Source organism: Monodon monoceros, unplaced genomic scaffold (assembly GCF_005190385.1).
Source record: "Monodon monoceros isolate NGI ecotype Baffin Bay Population unplaced genomic scaffold, NGI_Narwhal_1 Super_Scaffold_11, whole genome shotgun sequence".
Classification (NCBI taxonomy): domain Eukaryota; kingdom Metazoa; phylum Chordata; class Mammalia; order Artiodactyla; family Monodontidae; genus Monodon; species Monodon monoceros.
This window is the reverse complement of record NW_021703767.1, coordinates 46,316,591-46,334,946: the sequence shown is the minus strand read 5'-3', so window position 1 is coordinate 46,334,946 and position 18,356 is coordinate 46,316,591. Positions and strand designations below refer to the sequence as shown.

The 18,356-nt window shown below is 41.6% G+C and overlaps 1 protein-coding gene across 1 annotated transcript in view; it reads left to right on the top strand.

Annotated features, from left to right (window-relative positions):
- The first annotated feature begins 13,705 nt into the window (after positions 1 to 13,705).
- The window catches only part of DCBLD2 (discoidin, CUB and LCCL domain containing 2), an 87,098-nt gene continuing 82,447 nt past the window's right edge, over positions 13,706 to 18,356 (top strand). Inside the window, exon 1 of the mRNA XM_029214023.1 lies at positions 13,706 to 14,253. Coding sequence (XP_029069856.1) covers positions 14,034 to 14,253 — 220 coding nt within the window. The 5' untranslated portion in view covers positions 13,706 to 14,033. The remainder of the gene's footprint in view (positions 14,254 to 18,356) is intronic.

Genomic DNA, 18,356 nt, shown 5'->3' with positions numbered 1-18,356 from the left:
CATGTGGCAGCCTCAAGAGTAGCATTATTCCAGCTTCTCTGTGCCCACAGAGAATATAATTTTTGATATGCACACTTTTAATTAATTACATTTCTTTTCTGAAATCCCTACAGTCTGTTCAATCATTCATATGGTTTATTCAGGTTATGTGCCAAGAAGTCCATGGTATTCATTACTTGGCAGCCTTGAAGAAAGGTAATCTCTCCATCCCACCATCAAGGAACAAAGTATATCATAGACTGCATTTAAAAAATAAGGAAGGGCCTTCCCTGGTGGCACAGTGTTTAAGAATCTGCCTGCCAATTCAGAGGACACAGGTTCAATCCCTGGTCTGGGAAGATCCCACATGCCGCGGAGCATCTAAGCCCGTGCACCACAACTACTGAGCCTGTGCTCTAGAGCCTGCGAGCCACAACTACTGAGCCCGCGCACCGCAACTACTGAAACCTGCGCGCCTGGAGCCCGTGCTTTGCAATAAGAGAAGCCACTGCAACGAGAAGCCTGTGCACCGCCGTGAAGAGTAGTCCTCACTCACCATAACTAGAGAAAGCCCGTGTGCAGCAATGAACGTGCAATGCAGCCAGAAATAAAGTTAAATTAAAAAAAAAAACAAATTAAATAAAAAAACAAATAAGATAAAGTGGTGAAAAAAGATTCATTAGGGATTCTCCCACACTGTGGGAAAATTCATAAAATACATTCTTATCAGTTCACAGGCCCTATCACTGCCTTTGTATAATATTCTTTTGCTTGACAAGGAGTGCAATTAAAGACCATCACATGTTATATGGTGGGCAAGGATAGTCAAGGAGATTGCATTTATTATAATCCTGATATCGTTAAAACAGGCTTCTTTCAAATCATCATGGAAAATAAATATAGTACTAGTATATTCCAAACTCTCTCACAGACAGCAGGAATTCATTTACATTAATACCCACAAATTACAATGTCTTCAAGCCCCTCCTTTTGTTGCTAGAACTAAATGGAGAAATAAAATTTTCTTTGACAAAAGGGTCAGGGGTGGCTGAATTAAAATGTAAATGAGGGATCTTAATGATCTAAAATGATTTTTTTTTTTTTTTTTTTTTGCGGTACGCGGGCCTCTCACTGTTGTGGCCTCTCCCACCGCGGAGCACAGGCTCCGGACGCGCAGGCCCAGCGGCCATGGCTCACGGGCCCAGCCACTCTGCGGCATGTGGGATCCTCCCGGACGGGGGCACGAACCCGCGTCCCCTGCATCGGCAGGCGGACTCCCAACCACTGCGCCACCAGGGAAGCCCTAAAATGATATTTTGACAGTTGTCAGGAGGTGGAAAAAAAACAGTATAGTTTGTATGGTAGCTAGTAACTCTTAAGATCATACTTCGCATGTTCCCACCTTCATGCCTTTGTCTACACCATTCTCTTCTCTGATCATGTCCTAACCTTTCAACCTGCTGAAATCCTGTTAATCTTCAAGGCCTCTTCTCTGAAGCTTTCCAGATTCCTCCAACAAAATGCAATGTCTCCAACCACTACATCTACACCTATTTCATGGTATGCACAGGACTCCACTTTGTATCACATATATTTGTATGGCTGTCCAGTCATCTCTAATAAACTTCCCAAACTTATGAGAGAGCCATTCTTTATTCATATTTGTATCTTACTATAGTATTGAGAGGAATATGCTTAAACATATTATAAATGACTTAATATTCATTTAATCAGATTAGGAAACAGGGAATAGCAGTCTTTAATTCTATATTCAGCATTCATGAAAGCAACTCTTATGCCAATTTACAAAAAAATCTTTTCAATACACAGTCATCTTAGAATATGTTCACTGTGGACCTGCCTTATGTTTTGTTTCGGCAGGGTTGTGGTTCTTCCCTCCCCACACACATACACATCAATTAGGATTGCATTTGGTTGCAAATAACAGGAACCTGAATATGTAGACTTTACTAAATAGGGGTTTATTTTTTATTTTTATCCTGTAACATGGGCTTTAGGACAGAAACTAGTGGCAAAACCTGGAAATAGAAGGGTGGTACCTAGAATCTAAAAACGAAGACAATTTTTCTGAGTCAAAAGAGTCACGATTCTTTCATTGATACATTATTAATTCACCAAACTTTTATTGAAAACCTACTATGGTGCTGTCTACTGGCAAGAGACACTAAAATTAGTATAAAATAGTCCATGATCTCTAGCAACAAGAATTTAGTAACTTAGAATGTAAGCATGTGTGTAGAATGACAATCACAGTTAAGCCTGGATCTTAAGATCCCTGTGATCTTAAAGCAATGGTCTATGGATCACTTCACAGTAAGGTTTAAGGAAAAAACATGAAGCTCCCAGAAGGGATTCTCGAAAACCTTTAACCTAGGCTAAGAGAAGCCAACAGTGTAAAGTGATATTTGTGATTTCCAGTAACTTTTCATAGTTTGTACCATGCCATTTATTCACACTGTGGGGAGGTGTAGGTGGACTTCACACAATTGGATGTAGCAAAGCAGCTGAAAGCATGGAGGAGGGAAGGAGGTGGGGCAAAGGAGAGACACAAGCATGACTTTTGACAGAGAAATTGTTCCTTTTGGGGTTATGGTAGTGAAGGGTTATTCTAAGATCTACTGGTAGTTGAAAAGAAATGCCATCAGGACCTACTTTATTTTATCACAGAATTCTCATATGTTTCATTAGAAAATTTCACAGTTTTGTTGTCAAACTGACTCAGTGGAAAAGAGCCTGCCACTTAGGTTGGCACCAAGTCAGTACATGCTCTCGCCCACCTAGTAAGTAGCTGTTAAAATGCAAACAGAGCATTGGGACTCCAGGGATATGGGATGAAAGTATCCACTGACCAAGCCTGCATCACTGAGATCCTCATCAGGCCCAAGACAAAATTTAAGTAGCATAGTACTGGCATGGGAGAATGTTCCAGAATCTCAGAAAGTTTCAGAACATTTCATTTATTTTTATTTATTTATTTATTTATTTATTTTTGTGGTACGCGGGCCTCTCACTGCTGTGGCCTCTCCCGTTGCGGAGCCCAGGCTCCGGACGCGCAGGCCCAGCGGCCATGGCTCACGGGCCCAGCCGCTCCGCGGCATGTGGGATCCTCCCGGACCGGGGCACGAACCTGTGTCCCCTGCATCGGCAGGCAGACTCCCAACCACTGCGCCACCAGGGAAGCCCTCATTTATTTTTTAGATACACATTGTGGCTTGGTCTTTGGAATTGTGAAAGCAGGATGGTGAAAGGGCACTAGAGTCCTGTAGTTCAATATGTAGACTTTCATTTATTTACCGCCTCTCCCCCCATTTTCAGCTCTGATTCTTAAATTCCAGCCCTTGTGCCTGATAGTCCCTCAATTTACAAAACTCTAGCCCTTGTCCTTATTGGCATATACTTTCCTAATTCTTCTAATGTCATTTTAATATCATTTTGAGGCGGGAATAAACATTTGTGGTCAATCCACCACTTTTTTTTGTTTGTTTGCTTGTTTTGCTGTACGCGGGCCTCTCACTGTTGTGGCCTCTCCCGTTGCGGAGCACAGGCTCCGGACGCGCAGGCTCAGCGGCCATGGCTCACGGGCCCAGCCCCTTCGCGGCATGTGCGATCCTCCTGGACCGGGGCACGAACCCGTGTCCCCTGCATCGGCAGGCGGACTCTCAACTACTGCGCCACCAGGGATGTCCAATCCACCATTTTTAACTGGAAATTAATCTCTCAGAATCTTTAATCCCTTGTGGGACTCCGTTCGGCAAAGATAAGGAATGCCAATACATTCTCTGAACACTAAATTCAATGCTATACAACTCCAGGACCTGGGCTTGTGCACCTTTCAAAATATTCAAGACAAATTTTTTATGAACTTTCAGAAAATACAAGAGATAAAATGGACATTTATGAGCACAGTTTTCAAAATAACCATCTGTATCAAATGACAATTTTGTAACAAAAAAATTAAAATGCACTTTTATTAGGTACTTGTTGCCTGTTGGTAGCAGGCTTTAGAAAATATCTAGGTCACTGAGTGATATAAGCAAAATTCTCAGAATAATATGAAGGCAGTGTGGTCAAGCGGAAAAAACACGATCGCTCACATGAGGCAGGCTTGGAATCTCAACCCAGCTGAGTCCTGGCCTAATCACACTGAACCAGTGTGTCCATGTGTGAATAATTATAGTTCACTGAGATGCCATGAAACATCAATAACATGTAAAATGCCTAGTAGAGGTAGATGCTCACGAAATGTGAGTCCCCTTCTCTTCCTCTTCTGGCTGAGGTCCCTGATCATGGGAGGTGACCCAGTATTAGAGTACGTGATTCTTCAGTTCCTGATCACAAACAGCCTTATGATGAATCCTGGTGACAGGAAATTGTGTGCAACTAATTCCTACCATGAGAAAGCTGTACCCACTGTGACAGGCAAGCTGCTTGCTGGAGACCGAGGGGCCCATTAAGCAAGCACTGCATCTGACCTGTTGCCGGGGTTTTAGACACTGCCCTGCAGCCTGGCTTGCTGCCCATTGCTCCTGGCGGCTGTGAATCAACATTGTGACAGAGAGGGCACTGGGTCAACTACATTCCATTAACGGATCAAAGTGTTTTCTTTTAGACTCTTAACAGCAAAGCAGATAGAAGATGGAAGATATACAGCTTAGAGTGGACACAAACTTGGCAGAAACAGACATATAAGGATTTTTCAGCGTAAATCTGAAAAAGCCAAAGACCCTAATGAACTCACACTGCCTGGTTGTCAGAATTAAATCTTCTGGCCCAATGGTTCTCAATATTTTCCCCACCACTACTCAAAGGAGTCCACAGGTTTACATAAGGGGGCTCTCAGAACTTGTGAAGCCCCATCAGGTGATTCTGTTGGAACTCACCATCTCAGTAGAGTAGCTCATTTATTCCACAGTCCAGGAAATTGTGTCATAATTTTTATGCAGCTTGTTTTTAAATCAATTTGGAAACCTGATGGAGAAAAAATTAACATTCATTGGTAAGCTGTAGAATTCCGAGTTTTTTTACATTTTTTTCAAGGATATTTTACATTCTCAAGATATTATCAATGACAATTCATACTGTCTTCTCCTAAATACAGTTTTCTTATTTATTAGCTACCTCAAGTCCACGAAGATAATTTTTTTTTTTTTTTTTTTTGCGGTACGCGAGCCTCTCACTGTTGTGGCCTCTCCCGTTGTGGAACACAGGCTCCGGACGTGCAGGCCCAGCGGCCATGGCTCACGGGCCTAGCCGCTCCATGGCATGTGGGATCTTCCTGGACCAGGGCACGAACCCGTGTCCCCTGCATCGTCAGGCGGACTCTCAACCACTGCACCACCGGGGAAGCCCCATGAAGATAATTTTTAAAGAAAGATATTTAGAGATTACTCACTTTACCTTTCATGAATGTTAGCCGCCTCTTGTACTGATTTGGTTTGGGAAAATAAAGGTGGGATTTATTTCATATGATAGAATGGAATGAGATTCACAACTATGAAGATGATTCTAGGACCGTGAAAAAAAATCTTGACAGGTAAAGAAGGGCTTAAATTCTCTACACACAGAATATATAGACATACATGTTGGGAAGTAACTTTCAGGAGAGAATATGTGATTACAGATGGGATTTGAGTGGAATATTTTAACAGATCTTTAAACATGCCTTGTTTGTTTCATTTTGTTTTCCATTAGGACACAGATGGTGTTAAAAAATTTCATTCTGGGCCATGTTTAATTTCTCTAAATGGACAGCTGCCATAAGCATGTATGAATGGCTGTTAAGAGTTTGTTCATTAGGAGAGAATTTCAATTTAATTATATACAGTATTGCATGGCTCTCTGTTGGGGATATTATTTTGTTGGTGATTTAATTAATTCCATGCATATGTGACTATCTAACAGTTTCTAGAGCGAGTGGATATACTTATATTGTGATAGGAATTACTTTGTTAATATTATTTTTATATATGTGAATAATCGTACATGACAAAAAGACCAAATTGAATACTGAATTACCTTATGTCTGCTATTTGATTTGGGGGAAATAAAATCACTTTTACTGTTTCAAATCAAACAGCTAAACAAATAGTTAAACTTTATCATTAGATGGGGCTGTTAATATCTGAGCATCTTCCAAATGAGATCTAGGTAAATAGGAAATTCATGATATTTTGTTACTTATGACTTTTTGTAACTTAATAATTTATATATTTTACCAAGGCCTTCTCTCACTCTCCATTTTAGTCAAGTTAGTAGTAGCAAATACAATGATTATATTTATCCAAAATGAATCTACATATTCTCAGATCTACAAATAGGAACTAAGCTTTGATTTAAAGGGATCACCAGTAAATAATGCCATATATATGGTGAGAAAATAGTTTTATTTATTCAAAATTGTATGAGCACTAGGCATGTACTGTCCTTCAGATTAAAAAAAATAAAATTAGCTAGGTCAGGGAGATTACATTCTGCTTTGTTTCTCTCCTAGGAGTTATCTTGGTCTGCAATCAATCCTTCAGAAAAATCCCTCACATTTTCACTTTTGTGCAGTATGTTAACTATGAGCAAAATGATAGTGTATGTCAGTCAAATGTAAAGCATTACTTCTCTTGGTATTAAAACCTGATGATTAATGCAGAAGCTCATGGCAAATCAGGTTAATCTGAGCAATATATTATTTCCTTTTAGTCCACAATCTGTCACTTCACAAACCATGGTTAATAGAATGCCCCAAATAAAAAGATCTGTTTAAATGAAAATGTATGATATATTCTGCATCTCATTTATATCTTATTGTGTTGAAAGGTAGGCTAACATTAGCTAGTCTGTGAATAGGATATGAAGGAGATGATATACTTGTTTTAGAAGACTTAGGTATTCCTTTTAAACACTAAATTTCCAAAGGCTTGCAATTATTTAAAATATTAGTTCCTATTTTACTGACTTATTGCATTTAAAGAATCTAAATTAGAATTTAATTAAAGGATCCAAAAGGAATCGTTGAAAGAATATGCACATTAAAAACAATCCCTAATAAAGAAGGTGTGGCACATATATACAATGGAATATTACTCAGCCATAAAAATAAATGAAATTGAGTTATTTGTAGTGAGGTGGATGGACTTAGAGTCTGTCATACAGAGTGAAGTAAGTCAGAAAGAGAAAAACAAATACCGTATGCTAACACATATATATGGAATCTAAAAAAAAGGGTTCTGAAGAACCTAGGGGCAGGACAGGAATAAAGACGCAGATGTAGAGAATGGACTTGAGGACACGGGGAGGGGAAGGGTAAGCTGGGACGAAGTGAGAGAGTGGCATGGACATATATACACTCCCAAACGTAAAATAGATAGCTATTGGGAAGCAGCCGCATAGCACAGGGAGCATAGCACAGGGAGATCAGCTCGGTGCTTTGTGACCACCTAGAGGGGTGGGATAGGGAGGGAGGGAGGGAGACGCAAGAGGAAGGAGATATAGGGATGTATGTATATGTATAGATGACTCACTTTGTTATAAAGCAGAAACTAACACACCATTGTAAAGCAATTACACTCCAATAAAGATGTTAAAAAAAAATCCCTAATTCTATTCTCTTGGATCCTAGAAAATAAAAAGTAGAATTATTGTATTATTATTCACTTGTCCTAGTATAATAGATGTCAGCTACCTGGATGATTCCAAATCTTCTAGCTTGCTACAATCACCTGGTCCTTTAATACTTCAATAAAATTGTTCAAATATCCTGACTTACCTAGGGACGGAATTCTAGTCTCTTGTCAAGAAATGGGGAGTGGCGTAGCGATTTAGGTTTCACCAAATCTCTGGTTCTAGGAGTCTCCTTCTTTCTCTGAATTTTTGACCTCCGCTCTCATTTCACCTCCTGAGGAGGCAGCCCTTTTCCATACAGGATCAGTAAGCTCTACAACCTGATTGTGCCCTGTCCAACTTGTGTGCAACTCCCCTTTTCCCAAAGTTTCACCCGATCTATGCTGTGACTATAGCAAACTTAATGAAGAATTTGGGAGGAAGGTGGTATGGGGGTGGCATATGCCTCAAACAACTAGAATTATTTATCAAACTATCTTTCAAAGCATCTTTGCATTCCAACCACTGGGGAATTTGCACTATTTCTTGCCTCTCCTCAGCTCCAGCTTCTGTTCAAATCACTGGCCAGTTTTATCTCCTCTGGCCTCCCCCATCTCCTTCCTGGTAAGATCACCCTCCCCCACCAAGGTCCCATTAGCTCCTTTCACAGAACAGAACTGGAGCTCTTCACCCAGCCCCAGTTCATAGAGGCATTGCTGGGCAGGATAAGCGGGTGTGAGGCATACCCTTTAAACCACACTCCTGCTCAGCACAGACAGTGCTGCCCCAGACAGGAATTCTGTAGTCATCAATTTCCTCTCCCCCCTATAATAGGAAGTGATTTAGGGATTAAGGACTTAGAATTTGGCTGTGAGATGAGAGTGAGCAGCAGACAATGAGAATTTGGAAGAATTGTCAACCTTTATGCATATAACGAGACCTAAACATCTTCTGCTCCAGACAAGGAAACTGAGACCTAAAGAGGTCAGGAGCCTTACTGGAGGTTATATAGCACTTTCAAATTGTATACAACTGTCTGGTCCAGAACTGTTTCCATGAGCTCATGAAACAACTCAATTTCTCAGAAGCCAAACAACATTTCATCTCTATATGTTTAATTCTAGACTGTACTGCCAGCAAAGGTCCCAGAGGAAAGAATACAGGCATATAGAGCAGGGTAGGCACGCAGCTACTGCACACCTAAATCATATTATTGCAAATACTCTTGGTATGTTCACTCTTCAATTTTCAGTTCTCTGGTAACCATTCATGTGTAATTAATCCTCTAATTTCTCGGCATGATGTTGATCTTACGGAAGGCACTTTTCACTTAAATCCTTTGCAGCTTCCATCAGAGATAAAATGTCAAGCTGAAGCCTCCTTGTTCTGACCCAGAAGAAAGTGAACTGGTTAAATTTCTTATGTTCCTAGAAAAACCAAGGAGGGTGGGTTGGGGAAGGAGAGGTAGAAAGAGAGAGAAATGCTTGTAATGGAGGAAGAGGCAAATGGAAAATGATCACAGCCAGCCATGTCGCTGAAATATGCCAAGAAAAACTATTTAACAGCATTATCCACTAGTAGAAATTCAATATCTTCTATAAATTAGGTTCTAACACTTCTGTCTTAAATTTGCCATAACAGATACCTAAAGAAATAATTTATAAATATTAAGGAAATAGGAGTAATAAACCTGAGAGCTACATTTGACTGATATGACTCACTGAAAGAAGCTTACAAGATAGAAAAATGTATCCAAAGCACTTCCCTTCAGGGAAGAGAAGAAAGTCTCCTCAGCACAATTCAGACATTTAGTAACAATCTTGGTTGTAAACATTTATCCAAACAGTCAACAGGACAAAGAAAATGCTCCTGTGAAAACAGTAACCAGATCTTAGGGCTCTGGTCTTTGAAGTTTGAAATATTTCCCCAGAACTGCCACATTCTTCTTTCTCCTATTCCTCTAAAAGATCACAAAAGTAAATTATCTTTTGTTCCCTCTTTCTGTTATCCTGCCAAAAATACACACTCACTGATAAAGCCCATCAGTGATTCATTACATACCATCATCCCAAGGTTTCCACTATAAATGCCATATTAAATGAGCCTCTTCTGTTTTATTAATGCATAACAGACATTTAATAGCAATGATGGTGCCAATGATTCTTACTGTATCATATCATTGAAACCCAGATGTTTCTGTACAGACAGAAGCAAAGACACCAGCCCCCAGGTTCTTTTCCTCCATCTTATTGCCTTAGCAGTGGCAAAGCTGGGATTCATTTGGAAGCAGAAAGAGTGGGATGTAACCTTTCTTTTCATATTTCTCCTTTTCTCTACAGATCAATTCCATTTTCTCTATCCCACCACTCATTATCAATTGAGAGAAGAAAGAAAGAATGAGAGAAAGAGGAAGAGAGAGAGGACAAAAAGGGGAGGACAGTCTGGGAATTAATTTAAGCTGAGAATCTATACTTATTTTTAAATTTCTTAACATGAACTAAACAAATACATGAAAATAATACACATTTTAATTTTCTTGAATTTCACATATAACTACCCCACTAAGGCTTTCCTAAAGCCTTAGTCTTCCCCAGAGCCTTCATCCAAAGCATTAATTCATTTACCAGTCAACGAATAGAGTCCACCATGACTCGTACAAGTTATAGTGCACGTCAATGAACTCCTGTGCAGTGAAGACACTGCTCAGTTTGTGTTTTCTTTGTTGGTCTTGTCCCCAAGGAAACCTCTAAAGCACATATCTTTCTAAGACTCTGTAGGAAGGAGCTGGGACCTGGGTCTCCTTTGTGGAAGCACTTTAGCTTCTGGGGGTCTCTGGCTGCTATAATGATGGCCTCCTCTAGACCTATCCACTTTGGGTCCTGATAAGAATCCTCAGTTCTGACCTGGCCCAGGCATCTGAGTCATGTGGGTTAATGGTCCTGGACAAGTACTGCTCCCCCTGTTTCAGCAGACGTCAGCCCCTAAACATACCAAGTCCCAGAGGCAAGGAAGGTGACAAAATTGGCCAGAGCAGCATGTAGGCAGTGAGAAAGTTCACATAAACTAGAATTCCACTCTACCCAGGCATTATCCTAGAAATGAGTGCCTGTTATATTCCACTGGTGTGAAGTCTTACAAGATTTTGGTCTTCGCAGAGCAGTCTTCTGTCATCATTTTTGCAACTTAGTAGAATGACAATGACCAGAAGTGGGGAGAGAATAGAGGCAGAAAGAGCTTCAGTGCCTTCCCACATCTGTGCTATACCTATAATTCCCTCATACAGACAGCAATAGGGCCTCCACAGATGTTCTCTAGCCAGAGTTCTGTTCTCTGTATTTCCAAAGCAAAACCCAGGAAACTGAAGCATAAGAATACATATCAAAATTGTCAAATGGTATCAGTCACCAAGAATGTCTGATTTCACCTCTGTATAACTTTAATTTGTCTCTTTCTCATCCCCTTCCTACCACTGACCTCATTTAGAACCTCTTCACCTATCTATTCTCCACTTTTAATAACCCTTTAAGATACCAAAGGGTCAATAAAACAGGAATGGAAAAAAGGGATGAAAAAAATATAAGTGTTCCTACCTCTTGTTTTAGGTATATGTAGGTAAACCTAGTCAGGATCTTTTCATCCTCTGTTAACAAGGAATAGAGGCGCCTATGGCCCAGTTTTGCCTGGTCCAGGAAGCCTTCTATAACCTGTTAGCTCACAGGTGAATCCTCTCCCTCTGGTGCAGTTCTATGTAGTCAATAGAATGCCATACTGAGATTCATAATATCTTGTTCTGTCTACCACCTCTGTGACCTCAAGGTTATCACTCAATGCCTGATGAAAGGAATTGTCCAACAAACAAGATGGGTTGTCTCAGAGAGACTATCTATCTGCAGAAGTCCTAGCACATGACTGACGGCCCGCCACATTAGTACATCATGTTCATCAGGCCCAGTACTGAACTCATGATCTTGTCTTCTACTTCCTCCTCCAACCAGTTTCCCTTCTCGCATTCCCTTGTTGTATGATAGGCACTGCCTTCTACCTAGAAACCTGAGCATCTTCCTCAACTCCTCCTTACTCCCCACATCTAATCAGTACGACATTCATAAATATTCCTTGGAAAGTCTCCCCTTTCCAAGCCCACTGCTACTGCAGTTCAGACTCACCGTCACTCCCTTTAGCTGTACAAAATCACTGGGCCAGTCTCCAGACTGGCTCTTCCTGGCCTCCAGAATTGCTCTTCCTCCAGTCCATTCCTCATCTACCTGTCTGGTTGAGCTTCCTAAAATAAAAATTTGATAATGTCACTCTTTCTTAGAGCCCTTTAGTTGTTTCTTAATGTTACGAAATAAAATCCTGACTTCGTAGCCTGTCTTAGGTCTTGCCCCTACCCACTTTTACACACTAGTCTTCAGTTACTCCCATTAAGTCAGCAATTGTTCACCCCATTCCGCTCCATCAACACCATTCACGTGGTGCCTGTAAGCCAGCCTACTTTGCCTCTGGCCTGAGATCACCTTCCTCACTTTGTCGTCGCATTCAAGACTCTGCTGCAGTTTCACTCACTGTGATGGGTCCCTTGAACTCCTTCCACTGTGGTACTGTGGCATCAGTCCACACCTCCAGCGTGGCACTGATAGCAATTGATTTGTTTATATGTTCGCCTCCCCCCGCAGAACGTAGGCTCCTCTGATTGAACTTTGTTTGCCCGCTGTCTACTTTAGGTCTTAAGCATAATAGGGTTTAATAGGCATCCAATAAATGCTTATTTAAGAAATTTGGTAGAAGGGTTCAGTGTATGAGGGGTCAGCAGGAGAACTGAAAAAGATGACCTTCAAAGTCCTTTCGAATTCTCGGATTTTCATTTGAGGATATTAGTCCCTTCCATAGTTTTGAAATCACATCTACTTATGACCCTCACCCATGACTTCGAGGTACTTCTCAACCTGAGCTTTAGACTAAAAAGTCCACCTGCCTGTTATGTAACTTCACACACAAGCTAGTGGATATCTCAAATACATTTCAGTATGTCCAAAATTAACTCACTTGCTCACACAATCTGACCCACCTTTCCTGTTTATTAATGACACCATCCTCCTCCTAGAGGCCCATGTTAAGAACATCCAGATGGCACCTTTCTCCTAAAACTAATCTCCACCTAGTCCTGTGGATTCCCCTTTCCCCAAACCAGTTTTTTGTTACTCCATCTTCTTACAGTCTCCATCAGATTACCTGTGACTCTGATTAGTATTTATTTTATTCTGACTTTCATGATGTATTTCCATCTCTGTCCCAATACAAGATCCTGGAAGATTTCTGTATTATGACTGCAAATCCCACAACTCTTAGCAAAGAGTTTGCAGGTAGATAGCAGGTGTTCAACAAGTCTTGGTAGAATCGCTCAATGCATGTTAGGATGTTAGGTTTAAATTGCTTTAGGGGCATGTATCTTGTTATATACGTTTTTGTCCCCCCCCCAATAGTAAATATAGTAAAAGGCATAGGAAGCAGGAAATACATATATTTTTAAAATTGAACACTGTATCTGGAGTTGCTGCAACCACTGGCTGTAGTTTTAATAAAAAAACACGCTCTGCTATTGAAAAAAAAAAAGTCCCTTAGAGTCAGCTCCCAGCTGAAACCAGCCAGGAGCCCGGTTTCCCACCCCTTCCAGTGGCCTGATGTGCGGCGGGGGAGGAGCAATGAGCAAGCTGGGCCCGAGGAGCAGGGAAGAGCGAGCTGGGGGAAGTCCCGGAAGTCATTGACCAGAGCAAGCAGCCGCCTCAGCCGGATCGGCTTGGGCTGTGGTCCCAACAATAACAGGAGCGCGGGCCGGGCGAGGGCTGCCGGGGGCCCGAGTTTGGGGGCGGAACCCGGATTGGGGGGGGGGGGGGGACGCTTCCCAAGGCCGCAGGGATTGGAGGAGAGAGATGAGGGGCGGTGGAGCTCGAGGAGTGGGCCGCGGAGCTAACGGGTCGACCGAGGAGAGAGCGTGTTGATTGGGTGACGCAGAGGGAGACGGACCAGAGCCGACCGAGGATTGGCCGTGGCGGGCTGTGAAGGCGTGGCCAGCGCGCGCGAGAGGGAGCGCGAGGGAGCGGGCGACCGCCCTGCCAGCTAGCCGGAGTCCGGGGCGAGCGCGGCGGGCAGGGGTCGGGTTGAGGAACGCGGCGCGGGAGGCACGTCCCCCAGCTGCCCTCCGCGGCTTGAGCACCCCACTTCCTTCCCTCCCCTCCCTTGCGCTCCGGCCTGGGGTCTCCGGGCGGGGAGCGGAGGGAAGGGACGAAGGAGGAGGAGGTTTCGCGGAGTGAGGGGCGGAGGGGGTCCCGGAGCGGGGCGAAGCGCGCGCTGCCTCTCACTCTCCTGCCGCTGCCTTTGCCTCCTCGCCCGGTGCCGCGGCCCCGGGGCGCCCGCACTATGCAGGGGGACTGCCGGCCGCCGCGATGGCGAGCCGGGCGGTGGTGAGAGCCGGGCACAGCCCTCATCGTTTCCTAGTCCGGGCCGCGGCCGCCGCCCCCGCCCGGGCCGCGATCCCCCTCTCCCGCTCCTACCCCCTCCCTCCCCGCTCCAACTCCTCCTCCCCCTCCTCCTTCCCCATGCCTCTGTTCCTCCTCCTCTTACTTATCTTGCTCCTGCTGCTCGAGGACGCCGGAGCCCAGCAAGGTGAGTGGTTCTCGAGGAGTGCGCGGCGCGCGGAGCCCCGTGTTGGGGGCGGGGGGGGGGGCGCCGGGGGAGCCTCCTGGGCGCCGGGTGTCCGGGCCGTTAATGAATCTGCAGATGCGCGGGGTAGGTGCGGTGCGCTTCGGTGCGTGGCCAGACCTGGCCCCGCACTCGCTGGGCTGAGTTGCTGAGATGGGCTGTCTGTTGTCCGCCAGGTTGGCGCGGCTTTACTTTTGGGGAATCCCATTCATTTTTCTGAAAAGAGGGAATTGAGACCTTGCTGTGAAGGCCTCCTTTTGGGTATTGTATTCTACTGGGGAAAGTCTTGGAGAGGAAAAGAAGTTTTGGAGATGCGACCCCTAATGTTAAGCTAAATGGATGGATGGACAGAGTAGAAATGCAAGCTAATTAAATAGCATTTAAATCCATTGAAGGCAAGTGATGATAATTATCATCTTTTGTCAATGTGCTCAGGTTCAAAATCGAATGAAGTTTATTCTGGTTATCTTTGAGTGTTGGATTTAGAACATGCTCTTTGCAGTCCCTGCCTATTCAGGATGGTGGTCTAGATTGCCTGGGTCAGACACTGGGTCTGGGACCCAAAGCAGCGTACTCTTGCCCAAATGGAGCGTTCCGTGTTAAAAGGGCAAGCCCTTACAGAAAGTGACAAAACTTTTTTCCGTTAACAATCCTTGAAAAAAAACTTTACTGAATAATCATAATGGAAAGAGAATGCCAGGCTGATTTCCTCCCCTTCTTAAGTACTTTTTTCAGGCAGCGAAAAACAATTTTTGAAACAGTTTGGCATCAGTTATTGAACACGTTTTTCCATTGCATTTCACTGCATTTTATTGCAGTGAGAGGGATAAGGATTGGATTATCGCTGGGAAGGGTTTTGGTTTTTGGGTTTTGGGTTTGGGTTGATCTCCACATTTAAGTCCAGCTTAATGTTGCTCTCATATGGTTTTCAGTAAAGTATGGAATCATGGCCATAAGCCTGTCATTGTGAAGATGCTGAAACTTTGACAGGCATGTGGAAATAAAATGTAAATGGGAAAAATGTATTTGGTAAACTGACCTCTTTCAGATCTAGGCAGCATTCAGGTTTCAGTTAGATCATCTCCTTAAACGAATTCTTGAACATCAGCACTTAATAAATTAGCGTGAAATCCTTTCCTCCATTTAAGTTTTAGAACCTGTGCTTCTATTTTTCTCCTAGTAGAAAAAGCAAAACGGGCTTATATATGGCTAACACTGATTGATTGGGTCTTACTTTGTGGCAGGCACAGCCCTAAGTAATTTATGTCTATTAACTCACTTAATCCTCACCATAGCCATCTGCGATAAGTATTGTTATTCCATTTCAAATATAAGGAAACTAAGACACACAAAAAATAAGGTACCTTGATACAGAACTCTAACTACATAACAAGAATATTCTGACCATTTTGCTTATTTCAAGATCTGAAACTGTTTATATCATGTTTTTAAAAAAATCTTTGAGCAGTATAGAACCAGTTAAATGTCTCCCCTCCAAATGAGATAATTGCCTTGCTTTTAGAATTTCTTAAACCTGGTCTAATTAAACATGCAACATTACCTTATTTTTTTAAGTTTAATTTCAGTTTTTACCAAAGCATTTTAACATGGTTCTCTTTCACAGTGTCATGTTATATAAACATCAATGTAGATGAACACAAATAGAAATGATGCTGGTAATTTAAAAGACCTGATTTCTAGTCCACTTGTTTATTGGGTAAATTTCTAAAAATCATTTAATTTCTTTGTACCTCAGTTTTCTACATCAGTGATAAGAGAATACATACCTATTTCCTAGCTTGATGAAAATGAAATGCTAGTACACAGGAGTTTTGAAAAGGGTAAAGTACAAATAGCTATAACTGATTATCATTGTTAATCTTTTTTTTTAGTTTTTAAAAAATTTTTGGCTGCGTTGGATCTTCGTTGCTGCGCGTGGGCTTTCTCTAGTTGCGGCGAGCGGGGGCTACTCTTCGTTGCAGTACGCGGGCTTCTCATTGCGGTGGCTTTTCTTGTTGTGGAGCATGGGCTCTAGGTGCGCGGGCTTCAGTAGTTGTGACACGTGGGCTCACTAGTTGTAGCTCGTGGGCTCTACAGTGCAGGCTCAGTAGTTGTGGCGCACGGGCTTAGTTGCTCCGCGGCATGTGAGATCTTCCCGGACCAGGGCTTGAACCCGTGTCCCCTGCGTTGGCAGGCGAATTCTTAACCACTGCACCACCAAGGAAGACCCTATCATTGTTAATCTTGAGCTTACTAAATTGATAAAGTAAGGGCCATTTAGGTATACATTGCCTGAAAACTCAGGAATTGTATGGGATTTGAATTCCCTAATTTTTAAAAATTATATTTCTTACCCAAAGAACCCTGATGCGGTCTGTGGTGGAACTGCAGTCAGTGTTACTAGTCTAACAGATGTGCTTTAGGGTCCACTGGGATTCTTCACATAACCTAAAAAGAAGTCTAATTTCAAAATGAGAAGCAGTGCTTTAAAAAGCCTATAGAATTTTTAATAATGGGAATGTCTACAATATTGTAATGTTAAGTTACAAGCTGGAGTTTTTACTCTCCTTTATAAGAAGTCTTGGTAAGAAGCCTGGAAGGAAATAATTTTAAAAAAAGATAACAGTTGTCTTTTGATGGTAGAGTTGTAGATAATTTCTTTATGCTTTTCCAAATGTTGTGCAATTTACATATAGTCACAATAAAAAATAAACTGTGAAAGAATGTTTTGTGATGTATAGATTTCTTTTTTCCCTTAGCCAGCCTAGGTAGAAATGCATTGAATGTGTATGCTGAGGTAGAACTGTGCTTCAGGATTTTTTTTTTAATCTTTCAGACATCATTTTGAAGTAGCAGAAGATACTACACTCATTCCAATTAATGCCATACATACATAGCTATTCCTCAGCAGATTTTCTGCTGACCAAGTGTTTTTTCTTTTTATTTGGCCCAGAATAAAATTTATCGTTGGTCTGAAAACTTGTCAACCTTTCACAACAGAGATGTATTTTAACCAACCTTATTTCATTAATATATGTATAAATTCTGTTTATTCACATCTGTTTAACTATGATGGTGTTTTAGGCATGGCTTGTATTTGTGTATTTTGAGTTCTAAGTTTGATATTAAATTTACCTTCAAAGTCTTTTTCTTTTTTATTGAAAGCATTTTTTCCGGTAGAATGTATGTCTTTCTAAAAAACTTAAATTTGTGGAACTTATTATGCTGATTGCCTATTTGTTACCATAATAAATTAACTTAATAGGAAGTTGAGAGTCTACTGTGAATGAATTTAAGTCTCTGGTTTACATTATGACTGTAGGAATTTGTGTCACCTCATCTTAGGAGTTCAGCTTCCTCATTTGTGTCATGGAGGGTTTGCCTACCTTCTGGGTTAGAGTATTATTTGAATGTGGTAAAATATCAGAGGGATTAATTTTAAAAATCCATTGAGACTGACTTTATGCCTATTAACATGAAATGTTTGTGAAGGTAGTGATTTTTGTTGGCTAATTTATCTATCAAACAAATCAGTTTCTTTCTTAAAAAGAATCATTCAATTTCACAATGATATTTGAACTAATGTGTGAAAAAAATATACAGCCTGTCAAGTAGTGCCTTTATTTGCTTGTGATGTGGGGAAATAGTTTTTGAACACTATTTGTGAATTGTCAGAAATGAAGAACATGTCCCTCTGCAAAGAACGTTTGTGATTATTAGTAATATTGACATTGTTAATTTAGAATTTTCCGTTATCTTTTTTTAGGTCTGATAAAACATTAGGGCTCTTATATGTACTTACTGTTCAGAGGCAAAAATCAGAGCATCCTTTTTCTGCTATATTTCTGATTAATTTTACATAGTGAAAGTTAGAAATATAGCACGTATTCCATATGTGTTAATGATCAGATTTTAAATCCACATTTTAAAAACTTGTAAATGAAAAATTAATTGTAAAATTACATGTTAATGATTTTTAGGTAGATTTCCCAATGTTATCAGCAGAGAGAAAACTTTATTTCCCTCTGGAAATAGTTAATAGTTCTATTTGAACATCTAAGCTTCAT